At 39.2% G+C, this 25,492-nt stretch overlaps 5 protein-coding genes across 8 annotated transcripts; 3 read left to right on the forward strand and 2 right to left on the reverse strand.

Moving 5' to 3' along the window:
- Window positions 1–117: 117 nt before the first annotated feature.
- LOC113471765 lies at window positions 118–3,192 on the reverse strand (the record flags this gene model as incomplete). Its single annotated transcript, XM_026831161.1, has 5 exons — window positions 3,189–3,192; window positions 2,241–2,513; window positions 1,362–1,552; window positions 337–490; window positions 118–275 (listed from the first exon to the last, which is right to left on the reverse strand). Coding segments are annotated over exons 1-5 (780 nt in total), but the record flags the coding sequence as incomplete, so codon positions are not given.
- Window positions 3,193–4,259: 1,067 nt separating this feature from the next.
- On the forward strand, window positions 4,260–6,397 carry LOC108253753. 4 transcript variants are annotated; one of them, XM_026831164.1, is made up of 3 exons: window positions 4,260–4,453; window positions 5,294–5,344; window positions 5,922–6,396. In XM_026831164.1, the coding sequence occupies exons 2-3, from the start codon at window positions 5,300–5,302 to the stop codon at window positions 6,249–6,251; spliced, it is 375 nt and encodes a 124-aa protein (XP_026686965.1). In that variant the 5' UTR covers window positions 4,260–4,453; window positions 5,294–5,299; the 3' UTR covers window positions 6,252–6,396. The 4 variants fall into 4 exon arrangements, with proteins under 4 accessions (XP_026686965.1, XP_017303820.1, XP_026686966.1 ...); XM_026831165.1 differs by lacking the exon at window positions 4,260–4,453 and adding an exon at window positions 4,606–4,632 and having other exon boundaries at window positions 5,303–5,344; window positions 5,922–6,397; XM_017448331.2 differs by lacking the exons at window positions 4,260–4,453; window positions 5,294–5,344 and adding an exon at window positions 4,486–4,674 and having other exon boundaries at window positions 5,922–6,397.
- A 1,186-nt stretch (window positions 6,398–7,583) lies between these two features.
- Window positions 7,584–8,423, forward strand: LOC103519839 (UDP-glucuronosyltransferase 2B10). The gene is made up of 2 exons (XM_026831166.1): window positions 7,584–7,965; window positions 8,184–8,423. The coding sequence occupies exons 1-2, from the start codon at window positions 7,594–7,596 to the stop codon at window positions 8,421–8,423; spliced, it is 612 nt and encodes a 203-aa protein (XP_026686967.1). The 5' UTR covers window positions 7,584–7,593.
- A 1,074-nt stretch (window positions 8,424–9,497) lies between these two features.
- LOC103519840 lies at window positions 9,498–16,788 on the reverse strand. Its single transcript, XM_026831167.1, has 9 exons — window positions 16,266–16,788; window positions 13,444–13,503; window positions 12,792–13,012; window positions 12,351–12,493; window positions 11,846–11,930; window positions 11,320–11,510; window positions 10,723–10,848; window positions 10,262–10,616; window positions 9,498–9,772 (listed from the first exon to the last, which is right to left on the reverse strand). Exons 1-9 carry the CDS (start codon window positions 16,747–16,749, stop codon window positions 9,503–9,505), a joined length of 1,935 nt encoding a protein of 644 aa, XP_026686968.1. The 5' UTR covers window positions 16,750–16,788; the 3' UTR covers window positions 9,498–9,502.
- Window positions 16,789–22,694: 5,906 nt separating this feature from the next.
- Window positions 22,695–24,393, forward strand: LOC108253752. The gene is made up of 2 exons (XM_026831163.1): window positions 22,695–22,990; window positions 24,189–24,393. The coding sequence occupies exons 1-2, from the start codon at window positions 22,716–22,718 to the stop codon at window positions 24,385–24,387; spliced, it is 474 nt and encodes a 157-aa protein (XP_026686964.1). The 5' UTR covers window positions 22,695–22,715; the 3' UTR covers window positions 24,388–24,393.
- Window positions 24,394–25,492: the final 1,099 nt, after the last annotated feature.

The raw sequence follows: 25,492 nt of genomic DNA on the forward strand, positions 1-25,492 counted from the left end.
TCGTAACAGCCCACTTTTTCCTATCCTGTCCTCATAATCTTCTATTTCGGGACAATATGACCTCACAGTTCCCTCTTATCAATTTTTTATTTACTACCATCACTTAGTCCAACTTACCAAATCATAGGTTATCAATTGACAGTCACTCTGATACAATACCACTCCTTGTTTAATGGGATTATTGTTGACTATGTTCAGCTGACGATGATGTTGTCGCGATGATACAGCTGAGGAATCATTTTCTACGATGTCGAAAGCTTTTGGAACAACCCCGTCTGTACACGGAAAAAGGCACAGAGAAAAAGAAGAAGATTTTAAGTACACAAATAGTCTCACCTATTTCGGCACCTAGGTAGGAATTTCTCAACGCTCCCGCATTGGATACAATGGCACACTTCTCGTAGTGTTCATCCTTCCCAAAAAGAGGTTTAGTGGTCAACATTCTCCTCAACTCAGGATCTTCCACGTCTTCTGGGCGTAGGGGTTTCACCTGTAATTGGATTATTTGATAAACTGTACTCAGGATTTTTTACTTTGGACTTGGACAATCACTACTACAATACTGCTTATCTTGTTGGGGAGGTGCGTATCAAAATACTATTGAACCCTTAAGACGTAATCTAGAAAAAAAAATGTATCTAATAGGGTTTTCCAAAGCTCCTTCAGGAAAACCCTGCCACAAAAGAAAACTAGAAAAAACCCATCAAATGGGGTTTTTCCCAAGTCAATGTCTGACTTCTGAGAAATGACAACTAAGAAGAAAGAAATATAATGTGATCTACCTATAACGTATAACGTTTACATAGGTAATCTAAGTAAAATTAGCTTTACATCAGTTAGAATAGTAAAATGACCTTGTATACTTACTGGACATAAAGTAATAAATAGCAGTCTCCGTGGCCGAGTGGGTATCACACTAGGCTTGCACGCCGGAGATCCCGGGTTCGATTCCCGGCGGAGTGGAAGTTACGGCAAATCTAGTTAGCTTGGAAGGTAAGAATCTAGAAAAAAAAATGTATCTAATAGGATTTTCCAAAGCTCCTTCAGGAAAACCCTGCCACAAAAGAAAACTAGAAAAAAACCATCAAATGGGGTTTTTCCCAAGTCAATGTCTGACTTCTAAGAAATGATAACTAAGAAGAAAGAAATATAATGTGATCTACGTATAACGTTTACATAGGTAATCTAAGTAAAATTAGCTTCACATCAATTAGAATATTAAAATCAGTAAAATGACCTTGTATACTTACTGGACATAAAGTAATAGATAGCAGCCTCCGTGGCCGAGTGGGTATCACACTATCACACTAGGCTTGCACGCCGGAGATCCCGGGTTCGATTCCCGGCGGAGTGGAAGTTACGGCAAATCTAGTTAGCTTGGAGGGTAAAGCAATGATGGAAAGTAACCCCACTACGAGTCCAAATAGGAACACGAAAGCTAGATCCCGGCCGTCGAAAGTTCGACAGCAGGGATTACATTTGACCGCTTTCGGCAGACAAGACATGTCAGGACAGCAAGGATCTCCGTTTAAGCGCAGAGCAGTATTCTGATCTAGAAGAGAAATAGTATTGTATAGCTTTTGTTGAGAAACGTTGCACAACTTTCGCTGAGTACCTACCTATCCCCCCAAAAAACACTTCGTGTTAAAAAATTAACGTCAAGAGTTGGCCTCCACAAAAAAGTACTGATATATAAAAAAAAACGTCAATGTGGGACGTCCCTTCTACCTTAGCTCTTCTAAAGGAAATATCGCTTTTACCATGGTAAAACGTCATATGTACCTACCTAGATATTTTTTTTTTCGTGTATAGCTACAAATTCTACAGGTGCTCAGTAAGTACTCACTTCTCACTTCAGCTTAACTCCATACACAAAAACCAAACTCTGAGGCTTAGGTGTGGGGCAATTGCCCAAGGGATGGGTTAAGCTTATAGTATACGAATCTACAAAGTACTCACTTGAAAACGACACCTTGGGGGAAAATGGGTGCACTAATAAAGATAATAATGTTAGTTGTTTTGTAATTTTCATCAGTGTACAATCGCTTTTACCATGGTAAAACGTCATATGTACCTAGATAATTTTTTTTCGTGTATAGCTACAAATTCTACAGGTGCTCAGTAAGTACTCACTTCAGCTTAACTCCATACACAAAAACCAAACTCTGAGGCTTAGGTGTTGGGGCAATTGCCCAAGGGATGGGTTAAGCTTATAGTATACGAATCTACAAAGTACTCACTTGAAAACGACACCTTGGGGGAAAATGGTTTAGATCCTCCCGGAGTACCCGCCAACGATTTAATCCCGCTAGTTGCATCGTCTCGGAAGTAACTCTGCGGTGCGTACGCCATTTGGTTGAGTTCTCCCACATTTGTTTCGTCCAGTTTGTTCTTCAGTTTCTTGTCCTTGTTGAGAACACTTAGCTTCAGCTCGTTGTAGACGTCCATTCGGTTGTTTTTCTTCATGTGGTCCAATTTGTCTTTCTTGATTTCCAATGCTTTGTTGTTGGTTCCTGTGTGATGTAAATGTTGACTCGCAGGGGGAGAGTTTTGGAAAGCTCGTTTTGAAACGCGTAAGCAATACTTATATCTAGGTTTAGACGCTAATAATTTGATTTTGGAACTATTGAATCAGTATTATCCACATATTAGTTAGGGCAGGGATGGGGAACTCCTTGTTAGGTCCATGTTAATGTCGGTTTTAGGTACAATCGCTTCTTGCGGTCGAAATTCCTTTTATAATCTTCATTATTTAATTAACACTATTTTATTATTAAAACATTTTGTTCTGACTATAAAAGCAAAACACATCGCTTTATTGTTCTACAGTCAAATTATTAATAAAACTTGGAGACATTTTGCGAGCGGTTTTGGTATGTTTGGCACATCCACTAAAAATAAAATCTCATTTTTCTATTGAAACTGAGTTCTAGCTGCACAAGTACCAAGGGGCTGACAAGTACTAATTGTTCTACATTCAAATTATTTTATTAAGTATTTTCTGGTAGGATTAAAATTGATAACATCGAGTTCCAAAGCCAGTTCGTAAGTTTATTTTGTGAGATTTTTCATTCTTAAACCCACAACTGAATGGTACTTTCCGCAGTTTCCGATTTCCGAGGGTAGTGGGGTCTACCACCTGATCTATCTAAACTTAATACAGCCCCTTCTGTAACTGACTCACTCACTCATACTAATTCTAACCCACTTCTAGGTGGGCTAGGGAGATACGGTTTTCACCATTGGATTCCTTATTTTTTGTACATAGGTACTGGGAAAAATCAGAAACTCCCGAAATTCCAAACCGTTCCCGAGATATTGACGTTTTTTAGTTCCCCATAAGAAATACACGGGGAACACATAAACAGTCTCAAAGTATGCTCAGAGGGGGAAACAAACCGTACAAGTAGGTGTATCCACTAACCTAAGTGTGTAAATCAGAAGACTAGATTTTTTGGCGTAATGATATTTGGAAACACCCTGTATGGAGTTTCTTGAACAATCTACAAATGGTTGTAAATCGTTCTATTATTTGAGTATTTTCTGGTAGGATTAAATTGATAGCATCGAGTTCCAAAGCCAGTTCGTAAGTTTATTTTGTGAGATTTTTCATTCTTAAACCCACAACTGGATGGTCCTTTCCTCAATTTCCGATTTCCGAGGGTAGTGGGGTCTACCACCTGATCTAAACTTAATACAGTCCCTTCTGTAACTGACTCACTCACTCATACTAATTCTAACCCACTTCTAGGTGGGCTAGGGAGATACGGGTTTCACCATTGGATTCCTTATTTTTTGTACATACAGGGAAAAATCAGAAACTCCCGAAATTCCAAACCATTCCCGAGATATTGACGTTTTTTAGTTCCCCATAAGAAATACACGGGGAACATATAAACAGTCTCGAAGTATGCTCAGAGGGGGAAACAAACCGTACAAGTAGGTGTATCCACTAACCTAAGTGTGTAAATCAGAAGAATAGATTTTTTGGCGTAATGATATTTGGAAACACCCAGTATGGAGTTTCTTGAACAATCTACAAATGGTTGTAAATCGTTCTATTATTTAATCAATTTTTATTTGGAAAATCCCGAGATTATAGGGAACATGATTAATAAATACGTAATTATAATTAATATCATAATAATTAATTCATTACACCAATACAGTGTACGAGTATAAATGGCGATAATGTGATGCATTAGATGCATACCTACATTACCTCCCAAGCAAGTAGATTAGATGCTTGCTGGAACTTGGCCTAGCGCACTACCGTGCGCTCAGATTGACCTACCTATGTATGAGTATAATAGAGAAAAACTGGACCTTAACATTCGTAAATAGTGCACACATCTACCTACATATATAACTTGTAGAATGTAACTGATGCTACGGGTGTAATTAAATTATCTTACAAGTCGGAACAAAGTCACCTGAACAACAGGTTATTCAGTTCCTACCTATGTATGAGTATAATAGAGAAAAACTGGACCTTAACATTCGTAAATAGTGCACACATCTACCTACATACATAACTTGTAGAATGTAACTGATGCTACGGGTGTAATTAAATTATCTTACAAGTCGGAACAAAGTCACCTGAACAACAGGTTACATATTCAGTTTAAAATGGTGACAGTAAAACGGTGTGGCTATTGGACTCTATTTGTTGTGGTAAGTTTTTTTCCCATTATCAAATTACTTCTTTCTCTTCTTCCTCCTCGATTTGCTACTTTTTTAAAAGAAGTCTTTATATCTTTGTCGATCTCTTGTTGTGGTAAGTATACTCGTACTTTAGAATCTTCAAAGTATAATAGAGAAAAACTGGACCTTAACATTCGTAAATAGTGCACACATCTACCTACATACATAACTTGTAGAATGTAACTGATGCTACGGGTGTAATTAAATCATCTTACAAGTCGGAACAAAGTCACCTGAACAACAGGTTATTCAGTTTAAAATGGTGACAGTAAAACGGTGTGGCTATTGGACTCTATTTGTTGTGGTAAGTTTTTTTCCCCATTATCAAATTACTTCTTTCTCTTCTTCCTCGATTTGCTACTTTTTTAAAAGAAGTCAGTATATCTATGTCGATCTCTTGTTGTGGTAAGTATACTCGTACTTTAGAATCTTCAGATCCCTTTTCATCAAAATCACTCAAGGAGCGACCATTGAAGTTGTAGCATATGTACCTTCCGGACAACACATAAAAAAGTATCATCACACCAATGAAAATATTGTCAAAATGTCTCCACCTCTCTCAACAGATCTGTCTCACATCCTCCTTCAGTTTAAAATGGTGACAGTAAAACGGTGTGGCTATTGGACTCTATTTGTTGTGGTAAGTTTTTTTCCCCATTATCAAATTACTTCTTTCTCTTCTTCCTCGATTTGCTACTTTTTTAAAAGAAGTCTTTATATCTTTGTCGATCTCTTGTTGTGGTAAGTATACTCGTACTTTAGAATCTTCAGATCCCTTTTCATCAAAATCACTCAAGGAGCGATTTCGAGTTTTGCACATGTTTGGATAGGTGACCACCTTAAACCGTTGATAGTTTGGATGGTTTAAATTAGGCAAAAATAAACAAATTTCGATCCATGTGTAAGGTGCATTGCTCCGGAAACCATTATACCTAAGTGCTTTGTTAAAAAGATAAGATACAGATTTTTCATATCTTACAGTGTTTGTCAATCATTTTTGAGGCGGATTTTGAGAGCTCTGGGTACATATGTATTAATTTATATAAATTTATATTCGTTATTTAATTCTACCTAAGCATTTAAAAATAGTAATAGTAAAAACTTTCGATCTTAGGTAGGTATAATGTAAGACAATGTGACCTAATGTAGTCTTTTAGTTTATTTTAAGTAGGTGCCTAGGTGAAAAAAAAATCTCACTGCTATTGTCTTCATTTTAGACATGTTGCATCTCGTCTGCGATCGCTTCAGACATTCTGGTAGTATGCCCGACAGCAAGTTATAGTCATCAACAGCCTTTCCTCATCATCAGTCAAGCTTTACTACAGCGGAACCACACAGTCACCCTACTCACATGCAATCCCGAGGTAACAAATAATAATGGGAAAAAATGGTGGATGTGTCATCAACACTGGGAGAAATCAGTGGATGTGCAATTTACACATTTCTTTATTCACAGTAAAATAAGAATTATAGACACTGAATATGAGACAAAGAGGAAAGAACCACAGTTTTTATCGGACATATTTATTGAAGGTGAAAGGAATTAATGTGGGATATTAGGATAAGGAAAATAAAAATCCAATTGGAAGAAGGTCATTGTTTTGTAAGATTAGGTACTTATGAGTAATTGTAATTCGATTCGATTTTTATTTTCCTTATTCTAATCTCCCTAGGTGGTGTAGTGATTAAGGCGCTCGCCTGGTAACCCCAGTTGAGGACCTCTAACGATGCCATTTAACAATCCAGAGAATCCTGCCTATGTGCCTGTCCTTTGGACGGCTAACACAGACACTATGACATAGTCCAGACTAGATCCGTCCCGAAGAAACAATGCTGTCACCCAAGGCAGATAACCTGGAGGGGCCTGGCCGCCATTCATAACGAGAGGCGTGGCCTCACTCTGGTTCATTTTCCCTATCATGCCACACACTGAAAGAAAGATATTCGGAAACAGTGTACGTTGATGTTGGGAAAATATTGAAATCGACGAATAGAGGTGAACCTCCGTAGCCGACTGGTTATCATACTGGGCTTGAACACCAGAGATCCCGGGTTCGATTTCCGGCTGGGTCGATGTTTTTTCGTCTCTGTGCTTGGAGTTTGAGGCGCAATCAGCCTCTCGAGGACAATTGAGTACCAGAGTAAAAAGACTGATGATAAATGAGAATTAATAGTAAGGTAGGTAGGAACGGCTGGCGTTCTCCTATCCTGTCTTCCTTCCCTCTTCGCTTCGGAACGATAAGACCTTAGCAGTTACAGTTCCCTCTATCAAACCTCGTAAAAAAACCGACAGGCATATAATCGAAATACAAAATCATAGAGAGCTTAGAACTTTTTTCGTGGCTTTCTTTTAAGTGGCAGGGTTTTCCAGGAGGAGCTCTTCCACCCAACCACTAAACAACCACAAATTCAACCACGGAGAACTCACTTCTCAATTCATTCGGTCAATTACCTGTGATGACAGCTCGAGCGGTAATAATACTGGCTCAACCACTAAACAACCACAAATTCAACCACGGGAGAACTCACTTCTCAATTCATTCGGTCAATTACCTGTGATGACAGCTCGAGCGGTAATAATACTGGCACTGCAGATATAGTCCAGACTAGATCCGTCCCGAAGAAACAATGCTGTCACCCAAGGCAGATAACCTGGAGGGGCCTGGCCGCCATTCATAACGAGAGGCGTGGCCTCACTCTGGTTCATTTTCCCTATCATGCCACACACTGAAAGAAAGATATTCGGAAACAGTGTACGTTGATGTTGGGAAAATATTGAAATCGACGAATAGAGGTGAACCTCCGTAGCCGACTGGTTATCATACTGGGCTTGAACACCAGAGATCCCGGGTTCGATTTCCGGCTGGGTCGAAACCGCCAGTCATTGGAATGGCCACCGCCCAATATTTCAGCATTATCAGTTGGCCTTTCAACAATCCAGAGAATCCTGCTTACGTCCCTGTCATTTGGACAGCAAACACGGACAGTATGACATTCTGGCAGAGAGTTACCAATACAGTTCAAGCCATGGCGTATTATTGGCTACACATGAGGACGTTGGACAAAGAACAGGCCATTTTGAATCAAAATTTGGACGAGAAATACAGGAAGAGAAGTCTTCGTGAGATATACTTCGATAGCGCCAAGGATAGTTTCATGTTTTCCTTTGACTCGAGGATTACAGGATATGCGAGACCGATGCAAAGGAAGTTGGTGGAAGTAGGACCTTTGCATTTAGTAGATCCTAAACCACTAGATGAGGTAAGGGTGCTTTTGAGTCTTTATACTGTGCGTGCGCGAAGTATAGTAGTAGATACCGTTCCTTGCTGTCGGTGTTTTACAAATTCGCCAGTCTAGGTAAATTTATGATAATAAAATACGATTGTAAATAGGACTGTTGTTAGAGTCCTCAAGGGTGAAATAAAAAAAAAAAGCAAATGAAATCATGTCACCTAATATTCTAATCCTTTCTCTTACAGAGTCTTCAAAAGTGGATGGATGGTGCGCCAGAGGGTGTGATTTATTTCAGCCTCGGCACCAACATGAAGGGCACTTCTATGGGTGATTTCAGAAGAAAGGCTTTCCTCAAAGCATTTGCAAGACTTCCACAGTATCGAGTTCTGTGGAAATGGGAAAACGATGTCATGGAAGGACTTGGTGAAAATATACGTCTGCAAAAGTGGATGCCACAACAAGATATTTTAGGTAGGAAGTTTTAATTTCCAGCTGGAAAAACAAGGGGAAAGTAGATATTAAGGTTTAGGATGAGCCCCCCCCCCAGACACGGCACAATGCCTTGCCTCCTCATAAAAAATCTGGGGCCTGTGTATCCATACATGGTTCCGAGACATTCACATGTAATAACATTAAGACTACACTGAAATGAGATAAGAAATTTCTGATTTGGTATCAGCTGGTCCTCTACATCGTAAAAGCTCTTTCGTAGTTCGATTCTTAATAAATGGTCTACTTGTACGTGTTCCAGCTCATCCCAAAGTCAAGCTATTTATCATGCAAGGAGGACTACAAAGTCTGCAAGAAGCTTTCCACTATGGTGTCAAACTGATATGTATCCCCATGTTCGCGGATCAGGACTTGAACTGTCAAAGGGTTGGCAAAATAAAAACCGGCATCGTTTTGGAATACGAAGATTTGAACGAAGAAATCATATTTAACGCTTTGAAATTAGTACTGGAGGATCCTCAGTGAGTATTTTTTAACAAAACCTACGTGATTTTTATTTACCGATGGATAGTGGGAATTTATCGATGGAATAGAACAAAATGTTAATTTCTGAATGAAAGTTTTAAAGGGTCAGCAACTATGTAGATAAGGACCTTGTAAATCATGTAATAGATCTGTTTATCAACGTTCGTTGAAAACTTTAGAAATCAATAGTCTGGCATTTTAAGGTGAAAGTTTTAAAGGGTCAGCAACTATGTAGATAAGGACCATATAAATCATGTAATAGATCTGTTTATCAACATTCGTTGAAAACTTTAGAAATCAATAGTCTCGCATTTTAATGTTTCACTAATCAAGCGAAACGAAACAGTCGTTTTCCAAAGGCCAAAAACAAACAGAGGCGTAGGACTGCAGAATCTGTCTATAAAATTGGACTCTGTGTATCAAAGTTGTGGCGAAAAACATTTCCAGTTGCCAACTGGTTTGTCATATCCTGCAAACGTTTTTATGAGTTTTTAGATGTTCCGTCGCGTTGGTGTTATAAGACTACTTATGATTTATTATATTCAAATCCTGAATTAGATGTTCCGTCGCGTTGGTGTTATAAGACTACTTATAATTTATTCCTGAAGATAAATTGAAGATAACTCTTACCCAGAACATCTTGTTGTGGCATCCATTTCTGCAGACGTACATTCTCACTTTGTCCTTCCATCACATCATCTGTCTCCCATTTCCACAGAACCCGATATTGTGGAAGTCGTGCAAAAGCTTTGAGGAAAGCCTTTCTTCTGAAATCACCCATGGAAGAACCCTTCATGTTGCTGCCAAGACTGAAGTAAATCACACCTTTCTCTGCACCGTTCATCCAAGTTTGGAGTTTCTGCAAGGAAAGAAATTTGACGTCATAGAATATACGAGTATGTATTCTCGAGTCAAAGCTACCCATAAAACTGTTCTTGGAACCGTCCATGAATATCTCCCTCAGACTTCGTTTGATATATTTCTTGTCAAGGTTGGCATGTCGCACTTCATCTTCTTCCTGCATGGTTTTCATGAAATACCAGTTATACATGTGGTACTGAACTGTGTTGGTAAGGTGGAAGAGCTCCTCCTGGAAAACCCTGCCACTTAAAAGAAAGCCACGAAAAAAGTTCTAAGCTCTCTATGATTTTGTATGACGAGTACCTAATAGGTTTGATCAAAAATATGTACACTTTATTTCCTCAAAACTATGAAATTATATTACCTGGTCCAGTGGTTTAGGTTGCACTAAATGCAAAGGTCCTACTTTACGAGTATGACGAGTACCTAATAGGTTTGATCACAAATATGTACACTTTATTTCCTCAAAACTATGAAATTATATTACCTGGTCCAGTGGTTTAGGTTGCACTAAATGCAAAGGTCCTACTTCCACTATTTTGGGTTGAACTGGTCTCACATGTCCCGTAATTCTCGAGTCAAAGCTGCCCATAAAACTGTTCTTGGAACCGTCCATGAATATCTCCCTCAGACTTCGTTTGATATATTTCTTATCAAGGTTGGCATGTCGCACTTCATCTTCTTCCTGCATGGTTTTCATGAAATACCAGTTATACATGTGGTACTGAACTGTGTTGGTAACCCTCTGCCAGAACGTCATAGTGTCTGTGTTAGCCGTCCAAAGGACAGGCACATAGGCAGGATTCTCTGGATTGTTAAATGGCATCGTTAGAGGTGCAAATGTTAGATATGTACTTATGGATACCTACTTTCGGTAGTCTTGATTTGAGCCAGATTATTGTTGTTTAATAAAGTTCAGTTCGTTCTTACTAAAATGAAACAGCAAATGAGTGCGCTGTTGCCGTCATTATAACTGGAGGATTGCCTATGAGGTCCACCAATCCGAGATAGCTTTGATGTGCCCAGCACTCAATTATCAGCAGGTCATAGGTTTTGTTGGCAGATACAATCTCTCTGTAAGTAAAAAACCGAATAAAGTCCGTCACCAACAGATCATCATAGACAATTTAATTTTTCTTTGCAAGAAATTGTATTGAAGGTCTGACATTAAGGTAAAACAAGTAAAAACTGGATTTGGAAAAAGGATACATACTACTCGTAACTTACTTTATGAATCGCTGCGTCCGAATAAAGTCCGTCACCAACAGATCATCATAGACAATTTAATTTTTCTTTGTAAGAAATTGTATTAAAGGTCTGACATTAAGGTAAAACAAGTAAAAACTGGATTTGGAAAAAGGATACATACTACTCGTAACTTACTTTATGAATCGCTGCGTAAAAAACCGAATAAAGTCCGTCACCAACAGATCATCATAGACAGTTTAATTTTTCTTTGCAAGAAATTGTATTAAAGGTCTGACATTAAGGTTAAACAAGTAAAAACTGGATTTGGAAAAAGGATACATACTACTCGTAACTTACTTTATGAATCGCTGCGTATTAGAATGAGCCCACTGAGCAGATGTGCATGTCGTGGAAAATTTCGAAGCGAAAAATCGAACATTTGTCCACTGACTTTTCCTTGTTTGCAGATCTAATGATTCAGATTTCTTCCATACATTATAAGTGAACGACCAGTCCACTGTTGTTAAATTCTCGTGACTTTCCATTTTCTATAACAACCAGGAAAAAACTTGAATTTTTGCAGTTGAAGTGTTTCTCAAGTGATCAAACACGTTCAGTAAAGTGTTTCTGAAAGTGTTTGACGGCGGAACAATGAACATCTTCATCTCATTATCTCTTTAAAATACGGGCAGATTTTTATCGGGTGGTTAGGTTTGCCGTGCCACATCTATAAAACGTGTTATTCTACTAAAGGATTTCCTTAATGTTTTGAACAATGCCGAATTTTATCAACATAGAACAAACCGTTCGAGACTTATGGAGATCGGAAACAAATAAATTTAGAGACATACATTAACATGAGTAAAAATAAATTGGCGATTACCTCTGGATTGGTTGTCATCAGAGTGACCTTATGGTTGTGTTGTAGTAAAGCTTTACTGATGATGAGGAAAGGCTGCAGAACAAACCTTATAGAGATCGGACTTTATAGAGATTCGAGACTTATAGAGATCGGAAACAAATAAATTTAGAGACATACATTAACACGAGTAAAAATGAATTGGCGATTACCTCTGGATTGGTTGTCATCAGAGTGACCTTATGGTTGTGTTGTAGTAAAGCTTTACTGATGATGAGGAAAGGCTGGGTAAATAAGACTGTTGTTAGAGTCCTCAAGGGTGAAATCAAAAAAAGCAAATGAAATCATGTCACCTAATATTCTAATCCTTTCTCTTACAGAGTCTTCAAAAGTGGATGGATGGTGCGCCAGAGGGACAAATTCGCCAGTCTAGGAAAATTTATGATAATAAAATACGATGGTAAATAGGACTGTTGTTAGAGTCCTCAAGGGTGAAATCAAAAAAAGCAAATCTAATCCTTTCTCTTACAGAGTCTTCAAAAGTGGATGGATGGTGCGCCAGAGGGTGTGATTTATTTCAGCCTCGGCACCAACATGAAGGGCACTTCTATGGGTGATTTCAGAAGAAAGGCTTTCCTCAAAGCATTTGCAAGACTTCCACAGTATCGAGTTCTGTGGAAATGGGAAAACGATGTCATGGAAGGACTTGGTGAAAATATACGTCTGCAAAAGTGGATGCCACAACAAGATATTTTGGGTACCTAGGAAGTTTTAATTTCCAGCTGGAAAAACAAGGGGAAAGTAGATATTAAGGTTTAGGATGATCCCCCCCCAGACACGGCACAATGCCTTGCCTTCTCATAAAAAATCTGGGGCCTGTGTATCCATGCATGGTTCCGAGACATTCACATGTAATAACATTAAGAGTACACTGAAGGGAAAATGGTTTAGATCCTCCCGGAGTACCCGCCAACGATTTAATCCCGCTAGTTGCATCGTCTCGGAAGTAACTCTGCGGTGCGTACGCCATTTGGTTGAGTTCTCCCACATTTGTTTCGTCCAGTTTGTTCTTCAGTTTCTTGTCCTTGTTGAGAACACTTAGCTTCAGCTCGTTGTAGACGTCCATTCGGTTGTTTTTCTTCATGTGGTCCAATTTGTCTTTCTTGATTTCCAATGCTTTGTTGTTGGTTCCTGTCAGGATGAATAGAATGACAAAGGGAAAGGGGTATTAACAAAGTATAGGATGGATAGAGGAATATTTGAATACCATATTTTGAGCCGTTTAGAAACAAATGGCCCCAATGCCAACCTTTTCTTTATGTTTCTTGGGACCTTCGAGCCTACGGTTATCAAATGAATTATATCACATGACAATGATAGATTGATATACTTACAGTAGTTATGAATAGAGCTAGAGCCATTTCCAGCGAATTTTTTGGAGGCGGAAAAAAAAAAACTTATACTCGAAATATCTAGTCAGATGCCGCCGCGCACTCTAGTCGAAAATTCCAAATCTGGAATAGTATTACTTTAATGCCGGTTTCCAACCAGATTTAAATTTGTACAGCTTCTTCGATGTGATTCACTTGTCCTGCTGACAGTTCTGGATGTGTAAACTGGACCCAACTCCTTAAAGCTCTCGTCTATCCTCTCTGAAGAATCGTTGAAAACTACTAAATAATCTGTTGTAGAAAAACCGACTACACAAAAGTGAACAAGTTATTGGAAAAGAAAAAAAAATCAGCTCGCATAATCGTAATTACGAGCAGTTGAGTATAATTGAGACATAATGATAATAATGAAAATTATAATACATATGTACACAATACACATTTATCTCAAGTAGGTACTCGTACCTATCCCAATTACATTCAAGTAGACACATGGTGGAATCACCTGGTCCTGACAGGAAAAAACGATTAGATATCGGTATAAAATATTAAAATATCTATCCATATCTTAAGTTTAGAGAAGATAACGATAATTTTCAAATCTTTTAATCAGAGAGCAAACAGTTTCTAATGATTGTTCTCTTAGTCAATGCCCGCTGTAAGCAGAAACAATTATTGAGGAAGAATTTGAAATAAAGTCGAAAAATGAGTTCAACATACATTAGCAAAGGGGTATATTATTTTTAATAGTTTCCAAATGTTGAATCACTTCAATTTTTTCCTCGTCCTTTCTTTTTCCTTTGGATTAGCTAGTTTTGATTTTACGAGATCCAGAACTTTCTTCGTAAGGAGATAAATCGCTGCCACTAAAACTAGCAGGATGGTTATGATAAAAGCTATAACATCCAGCAGATAATATTGTACATAGGAGAGATCTGCAGCAGCACTATGGAGATCAGGATAGACGAGAGCTGTAAGGAGCTGGGTCCAGTTTACACATCCAGAACTGTCAGCAGGACAAGTGAATCACATCGAAGAAGCTGTACAAATTTAAATCTGGTTGGAAACCGGCATTAAAGTAATACTATTCCAGATTTGGAATTTTCGACTAGAGTGCGCGGCGGCATCTGACTAGATATTTCGAGTATAAGTTTTTTTTTTGCCTCCAAAAAATTCGCTGGAAATGGCTCTAGCTCTATTCATAATTACTGTAAGTATATCAATCTATCATTGTTATGTGATATAATTCATTTGATAGCTCCCATGGCGTAGTGGTCACTGCGCTCGCCTTGCACGCGGGAGACCCGCATTTGATAACCGTAGGTTCGAAGGTCCCAAGAAACATAAAGTCAATGTTAATTCTGCTTTGTGCTAGGATTTTGAAGGGCCTAACTAATAGTGACCTAACAAGGTAATGCTGTGATATCCATTGAAGTTGTAGCATATGTACCTTCGGGACAACACATAAAAAAGTATCATCACACCAATGAAAATATTGTCAAAATGTCTCCACCTCCGCCTCCAAAAAATTCGCTGGAAATGGCTCTAGCTCTATTCATAATTACTGTAAGTATATCAATCTATCATTGTTATGTGATATAATTCATTTGATAGCTCCCATGGCGTAGTGGTCACTGCGCTCGCCTTGCACGCGGGAGACCCGGGTTCGATTCCCGGCGGGGTCAAGAAATTTGTATCATCCAAATGATTGATTCCGTGACTGGCTGTTGCGGGGCCCACTCAGCCTCGTGAGGAAAATGAGTAGCTATGACATATAAATGCGCATAGCGACCGGTGCCAGCATGGTAGGTAAACATTGGATTTTAGGATTATTGAGATATTGGGAAAATCCTACAATGCTGCAGTGAGCACCAAAGTTGTGACATAATAACACAAAAAAACTGCATTTACAAAAAAAATTATCTAGGTAGGTACCTATGACGTTTTACCATGGTAAAAGCGATTGTACACTGATGAAAATTACAAAACAACTAACATTGTTATCTTTATTAGTGCAATGCGGTCAAGATCTAGGTTTCGTAATCCAGGATCATTGGTTCAACACCAAGTTAATTGATGTAGGAGTGATGGAAAATTATTTAGATAACATTTTCTTTAGAAGAGCTAAGGTAGAAGGGACGTCCCACATTGACTTTTTTTAATATATAGCAGTACTTTTTTGTGGAGGCCAACTCTTGACGTTAATTTTTTAACACGAAGAGTTTTTTGGGGGGATAGGTAGGTACTCAGCGAAAGTTGTGCAACGTTTCTCAACAAAAGCTATACAATACTATTTCTCTTCTAGATCAGAATACTGCCCTGCGCATAAACGGAGATCCTTGTTGTCCTGACATGTCTTGTCTGCCGAAAGCGGTCAAATGTAATCCCTGCTGTCGAACTTTCGACGGTCGGGATCTAGCTTTCGTGTTCCTATTTGGACTCGTAGTGGGGTTGCTTTCCATCATTGCCATGACCCTTTTGTACAGTGTCTTTTGCGTTTTCAGAAGGTAAGTTGGAATGACAATGTTGGTGCTTAGTAAAACACAACTTCCCGACCGCAAAACTATATTCGTAGAGATCTCTTACAGAACTAGAGCTCCTCAATCCAGGGGCAACCTCTGGGAACGGTTCATCCCCTCTCCTGCTTATGTTGTCCCAATAGTCAAGTGGGATGTAGGAGGAAGACTCAGTCACCGAGTTAATTTCTGTATAGGTCTAGCTGCTAACTTTGTTAATGCTCCTTTCCCCTTGGTTACGGAACAAAGTGAGAACTTCATTATCATTCGATTTTGCATACGTTTTTTCTAGGCCGCGATAATTTTCGAACGTTTATGAGCTCAATTTTGATGAAATATATAGACATACGAGTAGAAGCTAACATGATAATGATGGTCAACGTAAAGATGCTGATTGCTTTTGAAAAGCTCATGGGACTTCCCAGCTCATTGTTTCCAAAAGGTCGTAAAGGGTAATTAGACCTTCAGTGTACATAGTTGTTTTGATGATTTCGAGTTTATTGTGACTGTTTTTCATTTCAGATCTTGCTGCTCTTCAGATCTCATCTAGTGGTTTAGGATCTACTAAATGCAAAGGTCCTACTTCCACCAACTTCCTTTGCATCGGTCTCGCATATCCTGTAATCCTCGAGTCAAAGGAAAACATGAAACTATCCTTGGCGCTATCGAAGTATATCTCACGAAGACTTCTCTTCCTGTATTTCTCGTCCAAATTTTGATTCAAAATGGCCTGTTCTTTGTCCAACGTCCTCATGTGTAGCCAATAATACGCCATGGCTTGAACTGTATTGGTAACTCTCTGCCAGAATGTCATACTGTCCGTGTTTGCTGTCCAAATGACAGGGACGTAAGCAGGATTCTCTGGATTGTTGAAAGGCCAACTGATAATGCTGAAATATTGGGCGGTGGCCATTCCAATGACTGGCGGTTGGCCTACCAAATCGACAAGTGAGAGATAGCTGTGGTACAGCACACGCTCGAATAACATGAGATCATAGGTTTTGTTAGTTGTCACTATCATACTGAAACAGATTGGAAATTAATGAAATTATCATTAATACCTTCAGAATTATCCATGTACAAGTATAAATGGTGTATTCTCCTCGTCTAAAGTTTTAGACGAGGAGGACGAGATCATAGGTTTTGTTAGTTGTCACTATCATACTGAAACAGATCGGAATTGAAATTATCATGAATACCTTCAGAATTATCCATGTACAAGTATAAATGGTGTATTCTCCTCGTCTAAAGTTTTAGACGAGGAGGATTCAGCTCTAAGTTCTGTAAATAGGACTGTTGTTAGAGTCCTCAAGGGTGAAATAAAAAAAAAAAGCAAATGAAATCATGTCACCTAATATTCTAATCCTTTCTCTTACAGAGTCTTCAAAAGTGGATGGATGGTGCGCCAGAGGGGTGTCCAACACGAAACCGCTCCTGTCAGCCCCTTGGTACTTGTGCAGCAAGAACTCAGTTCCAATAGAAATAAATGTCTCTTAGTTTTAATAATAAAATAATTTGAATGTAGAACAATTAGTACTTGTCAGCCCCTTGGTACTTGTGCAGCTAGAACTCAGTTTCAATAGAAAAATGAGTTTTTATTTTTAGTGGATGTGCCAAACATACCAAAATCGCTCGCAAAATGTCCATCCCTGCCCTAACTAATATGTGGATAATACTGATTCAATAGTTCCAAATCAAATTATTAGCGTCTAAACCTAGATTTAAGTATTGCTTACGCGTTTCAAAATGAGCTTTCCAAAACTCTCCCCCTGCGAGTCAACATTTACATCACCTGTGCTCGATAACATCTCCACCAAAGCGTCCATTGTTCGCAGCCAAATTTGCTACACATAGCGACTTGCGCTTTGAGCTTTCGAATAAAAGCTGCATTGAGGGTGAGTGGAAAGGGTGAAAGGACGCAAAGTTTTCCATACAAGGGAGATGCTTTGAAACAAGGAGATATATTCACGGGACCAACACAGAATTTTTTATATAACACTAAGATGTTGAGAAAGGTTAAAATGTGTGCAAAGTTGCTGTGATGAGTTGATAAACTGATGGGGTAAGCTGTGCTAATCAGTGGAAGTATTAAACGGATGTACACTTCACTGATGTGTGAGAGGAGTTAAAGTACCTAAACGTTGAGTTGATATTATAATCTAACAATTTGTACTCCCTAGTGTAAACATTTCTCTGATGTGTGAGAGGAGTTAAAGTACCTAAACGTTGAGTTGATATTATAATCTAACAATTTGTACTCCCTAGTGTAAACATTTCTTCAATTCATTAGGTACCTACCTAGTTTGTATCTAGTCTAAAAAGCATGTTTGACGTAGCATGTGGCTTCTCAAAATCATCCCTTCTCAGAGGAACTAAACATTGTGTCCCAGAAAAGTAATGAATATTTTCAAAGGGAAATTCGCCAACATCAAATCGATTTCGACTACAAAAGCTGCCCTCCAAAAACCTAACCGGAAAAGTCCGATCGTGAAAGACATTGCCGAGTTCAGACACAATGACTATGGAAGCGAAGTCCGGATGCAGAACTACCCCGAGGATAGACTAGTGAGTCAGTTGAAACCAACGAAACATCTGGAACTGGAAGAAGTGTCGGGATTGGCAAATGGTAAAAGTTTGCGCCCGAAGAACGTGAATTTAGACATTGAAGCTAACGTGGAACCTTTGGAGATTGAACTGTCCGACGACGAAATAAAACCAACGAAACATCTGGAACTGGAAGAAGTGTCGGGATTGGCATATGGTAAAAGTTTGCGCCCGAAGAACGTGAATTTAGACATTGAAGCTAACGTGGAACCTTTGGAGATTGAACTGTCCGACGACGAAATTGTTCATCATCGTAAGTTTTAAGATTTTATTATTATGTTCATCTGTGTTCTCGAATTTTCACTAACCTTGGAAATTTTCAAGCTGTGTCCATACATGGTCGACGCCGTCGATCGACTCGATCCATGTCGACTAAACAACATAGATTCACACATCGTCGATCGACGGCGTCAACTATGCGTGGACAGGACACAGCTTATCGTGGTTACTTGGGTTATGTCACCTTATGGGAAAGAAAAGGTTGGCATTGGGGCCATTTGTTTCTAAACGGCTCAAAATATGGTATTCAAATATTCCTCTATCCATCCTATACTTTGTTAATGCCCCTTTCCCCTTGTTATTCTATTCATCCTGACAGGAACCAACAACAAAGCATTGGAAATCAAGAAAGACAAACTCTTCGGAGACAAATTGGACCACATGAAGAAAAACAACCGAATGGACGTCTACAACGAGCTGAAGCTAAGTGTTCTCAACAAGGACAAGAAACTGATTTTTTGATATTTGGCACAGACTTTTGATCACACCCTATAAGATCATACTATATACATATTATACATCTTACTTGTGTCTTGAATTTTGAGGGGCATTAAATAGGTATTGCCACGTTTCAACAAGTTGACCTTGAGTAAGAGGAAGGACCTCTAAAAACCAGAAAAATAAACTCTCATCTAGGTACGGGTGCTAGGTACTAACACTATGTAGATAGGTACAGATACATAATTACTTCTCTGAAGTCTGAATCTTGATTGTTACCAATTTTTACTTTCTATTACTACGGTATAGCGAGCTATACTAGGTAGTAATGAAAGTATTGCAATCAGTCCAAATTTTCAAAATCGGGAAATGGTTGGAAATATCCGTTTTGGGATCCCCTGATGTCAAAAAAGTGGTTTTTAGCTCATGGTCTGTACACGTAACGTACGTACTACAGGTTTAAATGGGAAAAAGTAAAAAGTTGTATACAAAATATCTCACAGTTATATATACGGCAAAATATCTCACAAGAACGGTTTGTCGTAAAGTGATGAAATTTGGTATGCTATACCGGTATGGTCCAAGGACACGACTGTAACAATTTGGTAAAAATCGGACAGTCACTCATCTAGATATCAACCAAAGTCAATGTTGCTTCGAACTTCGAAAAAAACTTATTACACGGGGAGTATTTTAAGATGGAAAATTTTTGGACTTAAAAAATTAAAAAAAAGTAAAAAAGTTCAATTTTTGGACACTTTTAAATGATCCATCATTACATGGGAAGTATTTTAAGATGGGAAATTTTCGACCAAAAATTGGCCGCCGTAGGCGGCTCAGGCTCGAGACTTGGAACAATTTTCATTTTCATTTTTTTTTTTTTTTTTCAAATACGTATTCCGCAAATGTAATAGAAAGTCGTGTGATGTTTCTCACCAGATTTTTTTTTTTTATGCATACTGAAAAGACGAAGAGAACGAGACCCCTCGCGCCAGTCGCAAATAGCTACCAATGAAATAAATTTGTTTTAATATGCAATAATGAAAATAAACGCGCCTCTTTACTAAATATTAGTGTTAGATTTAGCTCATTTATTATATCGAGTAGGTAGATATCTATTTTTTCATAACGCCACACAGATTTTATTATATTTTATGGACAAATTTTCAGATCACCCCATTACCCAGAGGAATGCAAAGTTTGCTAACAAATGCAAGAAGTGCTGGCGATTGCTGTGAGGATTCATGTTTCAAACGATGTAGAGTGAATCCCAGGTAACCCCAGGTACCATAACCTATTTCTAAATAATCAGAGTTAGCCTTTAAATTAAGTACACGCACTTGTAGGGTTAGCATTATTTGGACGGCATTAAGCAGAAAAAGAACCACCCATTAGAGGAATTACCTTTTTTTTTTAGTGTTTCACCGCCGCTTTTTATTTCGCAGCAATGAAACAACTGCTACATTAGACTCGTGTGGTCTGCTGTCGTAACATGCCCTGCCCATCCCGTGATGGTTCCTTTTTGCTGTCCATTTTATGGGTTCAGTCTGCGCTTCTCTGTGAAGTAGAACTCTCATATTTGTTAAAATGGGAGACCCGATCGAAACCCACATAATAATATAATGGGGTCATCTTTCATTTACAATCGGACGCACTAAAAAAAAAAAAAAAACAAAAAAAAAAAAAAACCTATTCTGCAGATACCCTAGATAGATTCAGGAAATTTGATGTCTTGTATTTCAGACTTGCTTGATGGCTCCCTATCAGATGCAATACGCGACATCAAAATGGAGACTATGTCCAACACGAAACCGCTCCTGTCAGCCCCTTGGGTACTTGTGCAGCAAGAACTCAGTTCCAATAGAAATAAATGTCTCTTTAGTTTTATTAATAAAATAATTTGGAATGTAGAACAAATTAGTACTTTGTCAGCCCCCTGGTACTTGTGTGGCAGCTAGAACTCAATTTCAATAGAAAATGAGATTTTTATCTTTAGTGGATGTGCGCAATACATACCAAAAATCGCTCGCAAAATGTCTCCAAGTTTATTAATAATTTGACTGTAGAACAATAAAGCGATGTGTTTTGCTTTTATAGTCAGAACAAAATGTTTTAATAATAAAATAGTGCTAAGTAAATAATGAAGATAATAAAAGGAATTTCGACCGCAAGAAGCGATTGTACCTAAAACCGACATTAACATGGACCTAACAAGGAGTTCCCCATCCCTGCCCTAACTAATATGTGGATAATACTGATTCAATAGTTACAAAATCAAATTATTAGCGTCTAAACCTAGATTTAAGTATTGCTTACGCGTTTCAAAATGAGCTTTTTAAAACTCTCCCCCTGCGAGTCAACATTTACATCACCTGTGCTCGATAACATCTCCACCAAAGCGTCCATTGTTCGCATCCAAATTTGCTACACATAGCGACTTGCGCTTTGAGCTTTAGAATAAAAGCTGCATTGAGGGTGAGTGGAAAGGGTGAAAGGACGCAAAATTTTCCATACAAGGGAGATGCTTCGAAACAAGGAGATATATTCACGGGACCAACACAGAATTTTTTATATAACTCACTAAGATGTTGAGAAAAGTTTAAAATGTGTGCAAAGTTGCTGTGATGAGTTGATAAACTGATGGGGTAAGCTGTGCTAATCAGTGGAAGTATTAAACGGATGTACACCATATACAGCCTTGTTTGAGGTAAGTCGATATTATACGTATGATGTAGGGGGTTATATCGTAGGTTTCAAAAGAGAGCAAATTTTCATATGTTCATTGGAAAATGTTACAAATGTTAATACCTGTATTGACCCATCATCAAAATGTTGATACGAGTGGTACATGAAGAACACAGACCTACTAAGTCTACACTGATCAGTGGAAGTATTAAACGGATGTACACCTTATACAGCCTTGTTTGAGGTAAGTCGATATTATACGTATGATGTAGGGAGTTATATCGTAGGTTTCAAAAGAGAGCAAATTTTCATATGTTCATTGGAAAATAACAAGTATGGACGGGAATGTTACAAATCTCAATACCTGTATTGACCCATCATCAAAATGTTGATAAGAACACAGACCTAGGTCTTATTAACAACTAAGTCTACAGTCTCATATTGAAATGCACTTTGATTGACCCATCATCAAAATGTTGATAAGAACACAGACCTAGGTCTTATTAACAACTAAGTCTACAGTCTCATATTGAAATGCACTTTGGGCTTCTGGGCAAGCGTAGATAGGAAAATGTCGGGACCAATATAAGTCAACATGACTACCCTTGAGCTGAAAACAGAGTGGATCAAAGAGCATAGAGCTTTTTACCCTCAGCGGTTTGAACTCGTCACTTTCCTCTGTCGTCCCGCTATGCTCTCCGCTCCACTCTGCGTTTTCAGCCTTATACCTACAATTACCCTCAGCGGTTTGAACTCGTCACTTCCCTCTGTCGTCCCGCTATGCTCTCCGCTCCACTCTGCGTTTTCAGCCTTATACCTACAAGTATGTGCATTGTGCACTCCCAATAATTAGAATTTCCCCATCAGGACCTTTGTCGAGTATACCATCGCAATGAGGATCGTACTCATATCCGTCTACATCTTCATCAACCTGCTTATGTTCGGGATGTAAACAGGACCTTTGTCGAGTATACCATCGTAATGAGGATCGTACTCATATCCGTCTACATCTTCATCAACCTGCTTATGTTCGGGATGTGCGGGTATATCTACATCGTCTGGTCTCACTACTGGAAGAACAAGCATCGCTACCTCTATCCGCCTAGCTCAGGGAAACACGCCAGACACCAAGACAAACAAACCCTGGTCGAATATTTCGACGATAACGTCACACAAGTACCAACACAGAAGAGAGAGTTCAAACCAAGCTTCCCCAATGCGACCCAGTATGGGGTGAACTATTTGGCTGATAAGAGGTCAGTAAAGAGGTGGTGGTCAGGACGCTCGCCTTGTAATAAGGAGGGCGTGGGTTCAATCCCAGTCGAGAACAAGACATGGAATTTTATCCTAAAAGGTAACGCGCCTACCTTGCAAGTACTGGTTTCCTATCCTGCCCTCTCCGTTCTTAGATTTCGGGACGATAAGACTTCCGTTGTAACTTCCCTCTGTCAAACCTCTAAGAAACTTTTACCTCTCCAGACATAGCGTCTCGAAGTTCACACAGTAGTTTTTCCGGACTCATGTTGTGATTGTGCATGGGTTCTACAAAGTTCACATCGTATGGGTTTTCCTTCTGCAGTCGGGTCAGTGAACTTTCTTCAAATAGGACACTGCGAAGTCGAATGATTATTTTCCGTTTGAACTCGAGAAGCATCCTGCGAAAACGGAACATTTTATATTAGAAATTTGCCGTCACTGGAAGTTTTTCTCCGTTTTGTTTCGTAGCAATGAAACAAATGTTCATGTGGTCTGTGTCGTAGGATTCAGCAACACCTAAATGAGAAGTATTGTGTCTCTTCTCGCCCATCTGATGAGGGGCATACTACGGGATGGGCATCCTACGACACAGACCACATGAACATTTGTTTCATTGCTACGAAACAAAACGGAGAAAAACTTCCAGTGACGGCAAATTTCTAATATAAACCAGCAACACCTAAATGAGAAGTATTGTGTCTCTTCTCGCCCATCTGATGAGGGGCATACTATGGGATGGGCATCCTACGACACAGACCACATGAACATTTGTTTCATTGCTACGAAACAAACGGGGGAAAAACATCCAGTGACGGCAAATTTCTAATATAAAATGTTCCGTTTTCGCAGGATGCTTCTCGAGTTCAAACGGAAAATAATCATTCGACTTCGCTTATCCTAAACCTGCCTCGATGGCAAGTAATGAGGAACGCACGGGTTCCATTCTATTCAAGGCGATGGTAGTTCAAGAAGTTTCATTACCTTTGTAAGTCATACTTCGGATTAATTTCTGGTGTTCCAGCAACACCTAAATGAGAAGTATTGTGTCTCTTCTCGCCCATCTGATGAGGGGCATACTATGGGATGGGCATCCTACGACACAGACCACATGAACATTTGTTTCATTGCTACGAAACAAAACGGAGAAAAACTTCCAGTGACGGCAAATTTCTAATATAAAATGTTCCGTTTTCGCAGGATGCTTCTTGAGTTCAAACGGAAAATAATCATTCGACTTCGCAGTGTCCTATTTGAAGAAAGTTCACTGACCCGACTGCAGAAGGAAAACCCATACGATGTGAACTTTGTAGAACCCATGCACAATCACAACATGAGTCCGGAAAAACTACTGTGTGAACTTCGAGACGCTATGTCTGGACAGGTAAAAGTTTCTTAGAGGTTTGATAGAGGGAAGTTACAACGAAGTCTTATCGTCCCGAAATCTAAGAACGGAGAGGGCAGGATAGGAAACCAGAGCTTGCAAGGTAGGCGCGTTACCCTCCAAGCTAACTAGATTTGCCGTAACTTCCACTCCGCCGGGAATCGAGAAGTTTCATTACCTTATGTAAGTCATATCGGATTAATTTCTGGTGTTCCAGCAGCACCTAAATGAGAAGTATTGTGTCACTTATCGCCCATCTGATGAGGGGCATACTACGGGATGGGCATGCTACGACACAGACCACATGAACATTTGTTTCATTGCTACGAAACAAAACGGAGAAAAACTTCCAGTGACGGCAAATTTCTAATATAAAATGTTCCGTTTTCGCAGGATGCTTCTTGAGTTCAAACGGAAAATAATCATTCGACTTCGCAGTGTCCTATTTGAAGAAAGTTCACTGACCCGACTGCAGAAGGAAAACCCATACGATGTGAACTTTGTAGAACCCATGCACAATCACAACATGAGTCCGGAGAAACTACTGTGTGAACTTCGAGACGCTATGTCTGGACAGGTAAAAGTTTCTTAGAGGTTTGACAGAGGGAAGTTACAACGGAAGTCTTATCGTCCCGAAATCTAAGAACGGAGAGGACAGGATAGGAAACCAGAGCTTGCAAGGTAGGCGCGTTACCCTCCAAGCTAACTAGATTTGCCGTAACTTCCACTCCGCCGGGAATCGAACCCGGGATCTCCGGCGTGCAAGCCTAGTGTGATAAAATTGGCGATTACCTCTGGATTGGTTGTCATCAGAGTGACCTTATGGTTGTGTTGTAGTAAAGCTTTACTGATGATGAGGAAAGGCTGTTGATGACTATAACTTGCTGTCGGACATATTACTAGAATATTGGAGGCGGTAACGGAGGATGTGAGACAGATCTGTTGAGAGAGGTGGAGACATTTTGACAATATTTTCATTGGTGTGATGATACTTTTTTATGTGTTGTCCCGAAGGTACATATGCTACAACTTCAATGTACCTATATCACAGCATTACCTTGTTAGGCCACTATTAGTTAGGCCCTTCAAAATCCTAGCACAAAGCAGAAATAACTTTGAC

Source organism: Diaphorina citri, unplaced genomic scaffold (genome assembly GCF_000475195.1).
Source record: "Diaphorina citri unplaced genomic scaffold, Diaci psyllid genome assembly version 1.1 scaffold2969, whole genome shotgun sequence".
NCBI lineage: Eukaryota > Metazoa > Arthropoda > Insecta > Hemiptera > Psyllidae > Diaphorina > Diaphorina citri.

Bases quoted from the DNA above. Each gene is read 5' to 3' on its own strand.
- LOC108253752 (XM_026831163.1), top strand. From the start codon at position 22,716: ATGAGGATCGTACTCATATCCGTCTACATCTTCATCAACCTGCTTATG. The intron at 22,991-24,188 runs GTCAGTAAAGAG...CCGTTTTCGCAG, and splicing joins AACTATTTGGCTGATAAGAG to GATGCTTCTTGAGTTCAAAC.
- LOC108253753 (XM_026831164.1), top strand. From the start codon at position 5,300: ATGGTGACAGTAAAACGGTGTGGCTATTGGACTCTATTTGTTGTG. The intron at 5,345-5,921 runs GTAAGTTTTTTT...TCTTCATTTTAG, and splicing joins ATTGGACTCTATTTGTTGTG to ACATGTTGCATCTCGTCTGC.
- LOC103519839 (XM_026831166.1), top strand. From the start codon at position 7,594: ATGGCCACCGCCCAATATTTCAGCATTATCAGTTGGCCTTTCAACAAT. The intron at 7,966-8,183 runs GTAAGGGTGCTT...TTTCTCTTACAG, and splicing joins ATCCTAAACCACTAGATGAG to AGTCTTCAAAAGTGGATGGA.
- LOC103519840 (XM_026831167.1), bottom strand. From the start codon at position 16,749: ATGATAGTGACAACTAACAAAACCTATGATCTCATGTTATTCGAGCGT. The intron at 13,504-16,265 runs GAAGAGCAGCAA...TTTCTACAACAG, and splicing joins TAAACCACTAGATGAGATCT to ATTATTTAGTAGTTTTCAAC. The intron at 9,773-10,261 runs GTAATATAATTT...CTTTCCTTGCAG, and splicing joins AACCTAAACCACTGGACCAG to AAACTCCAAACTTGGATGAA.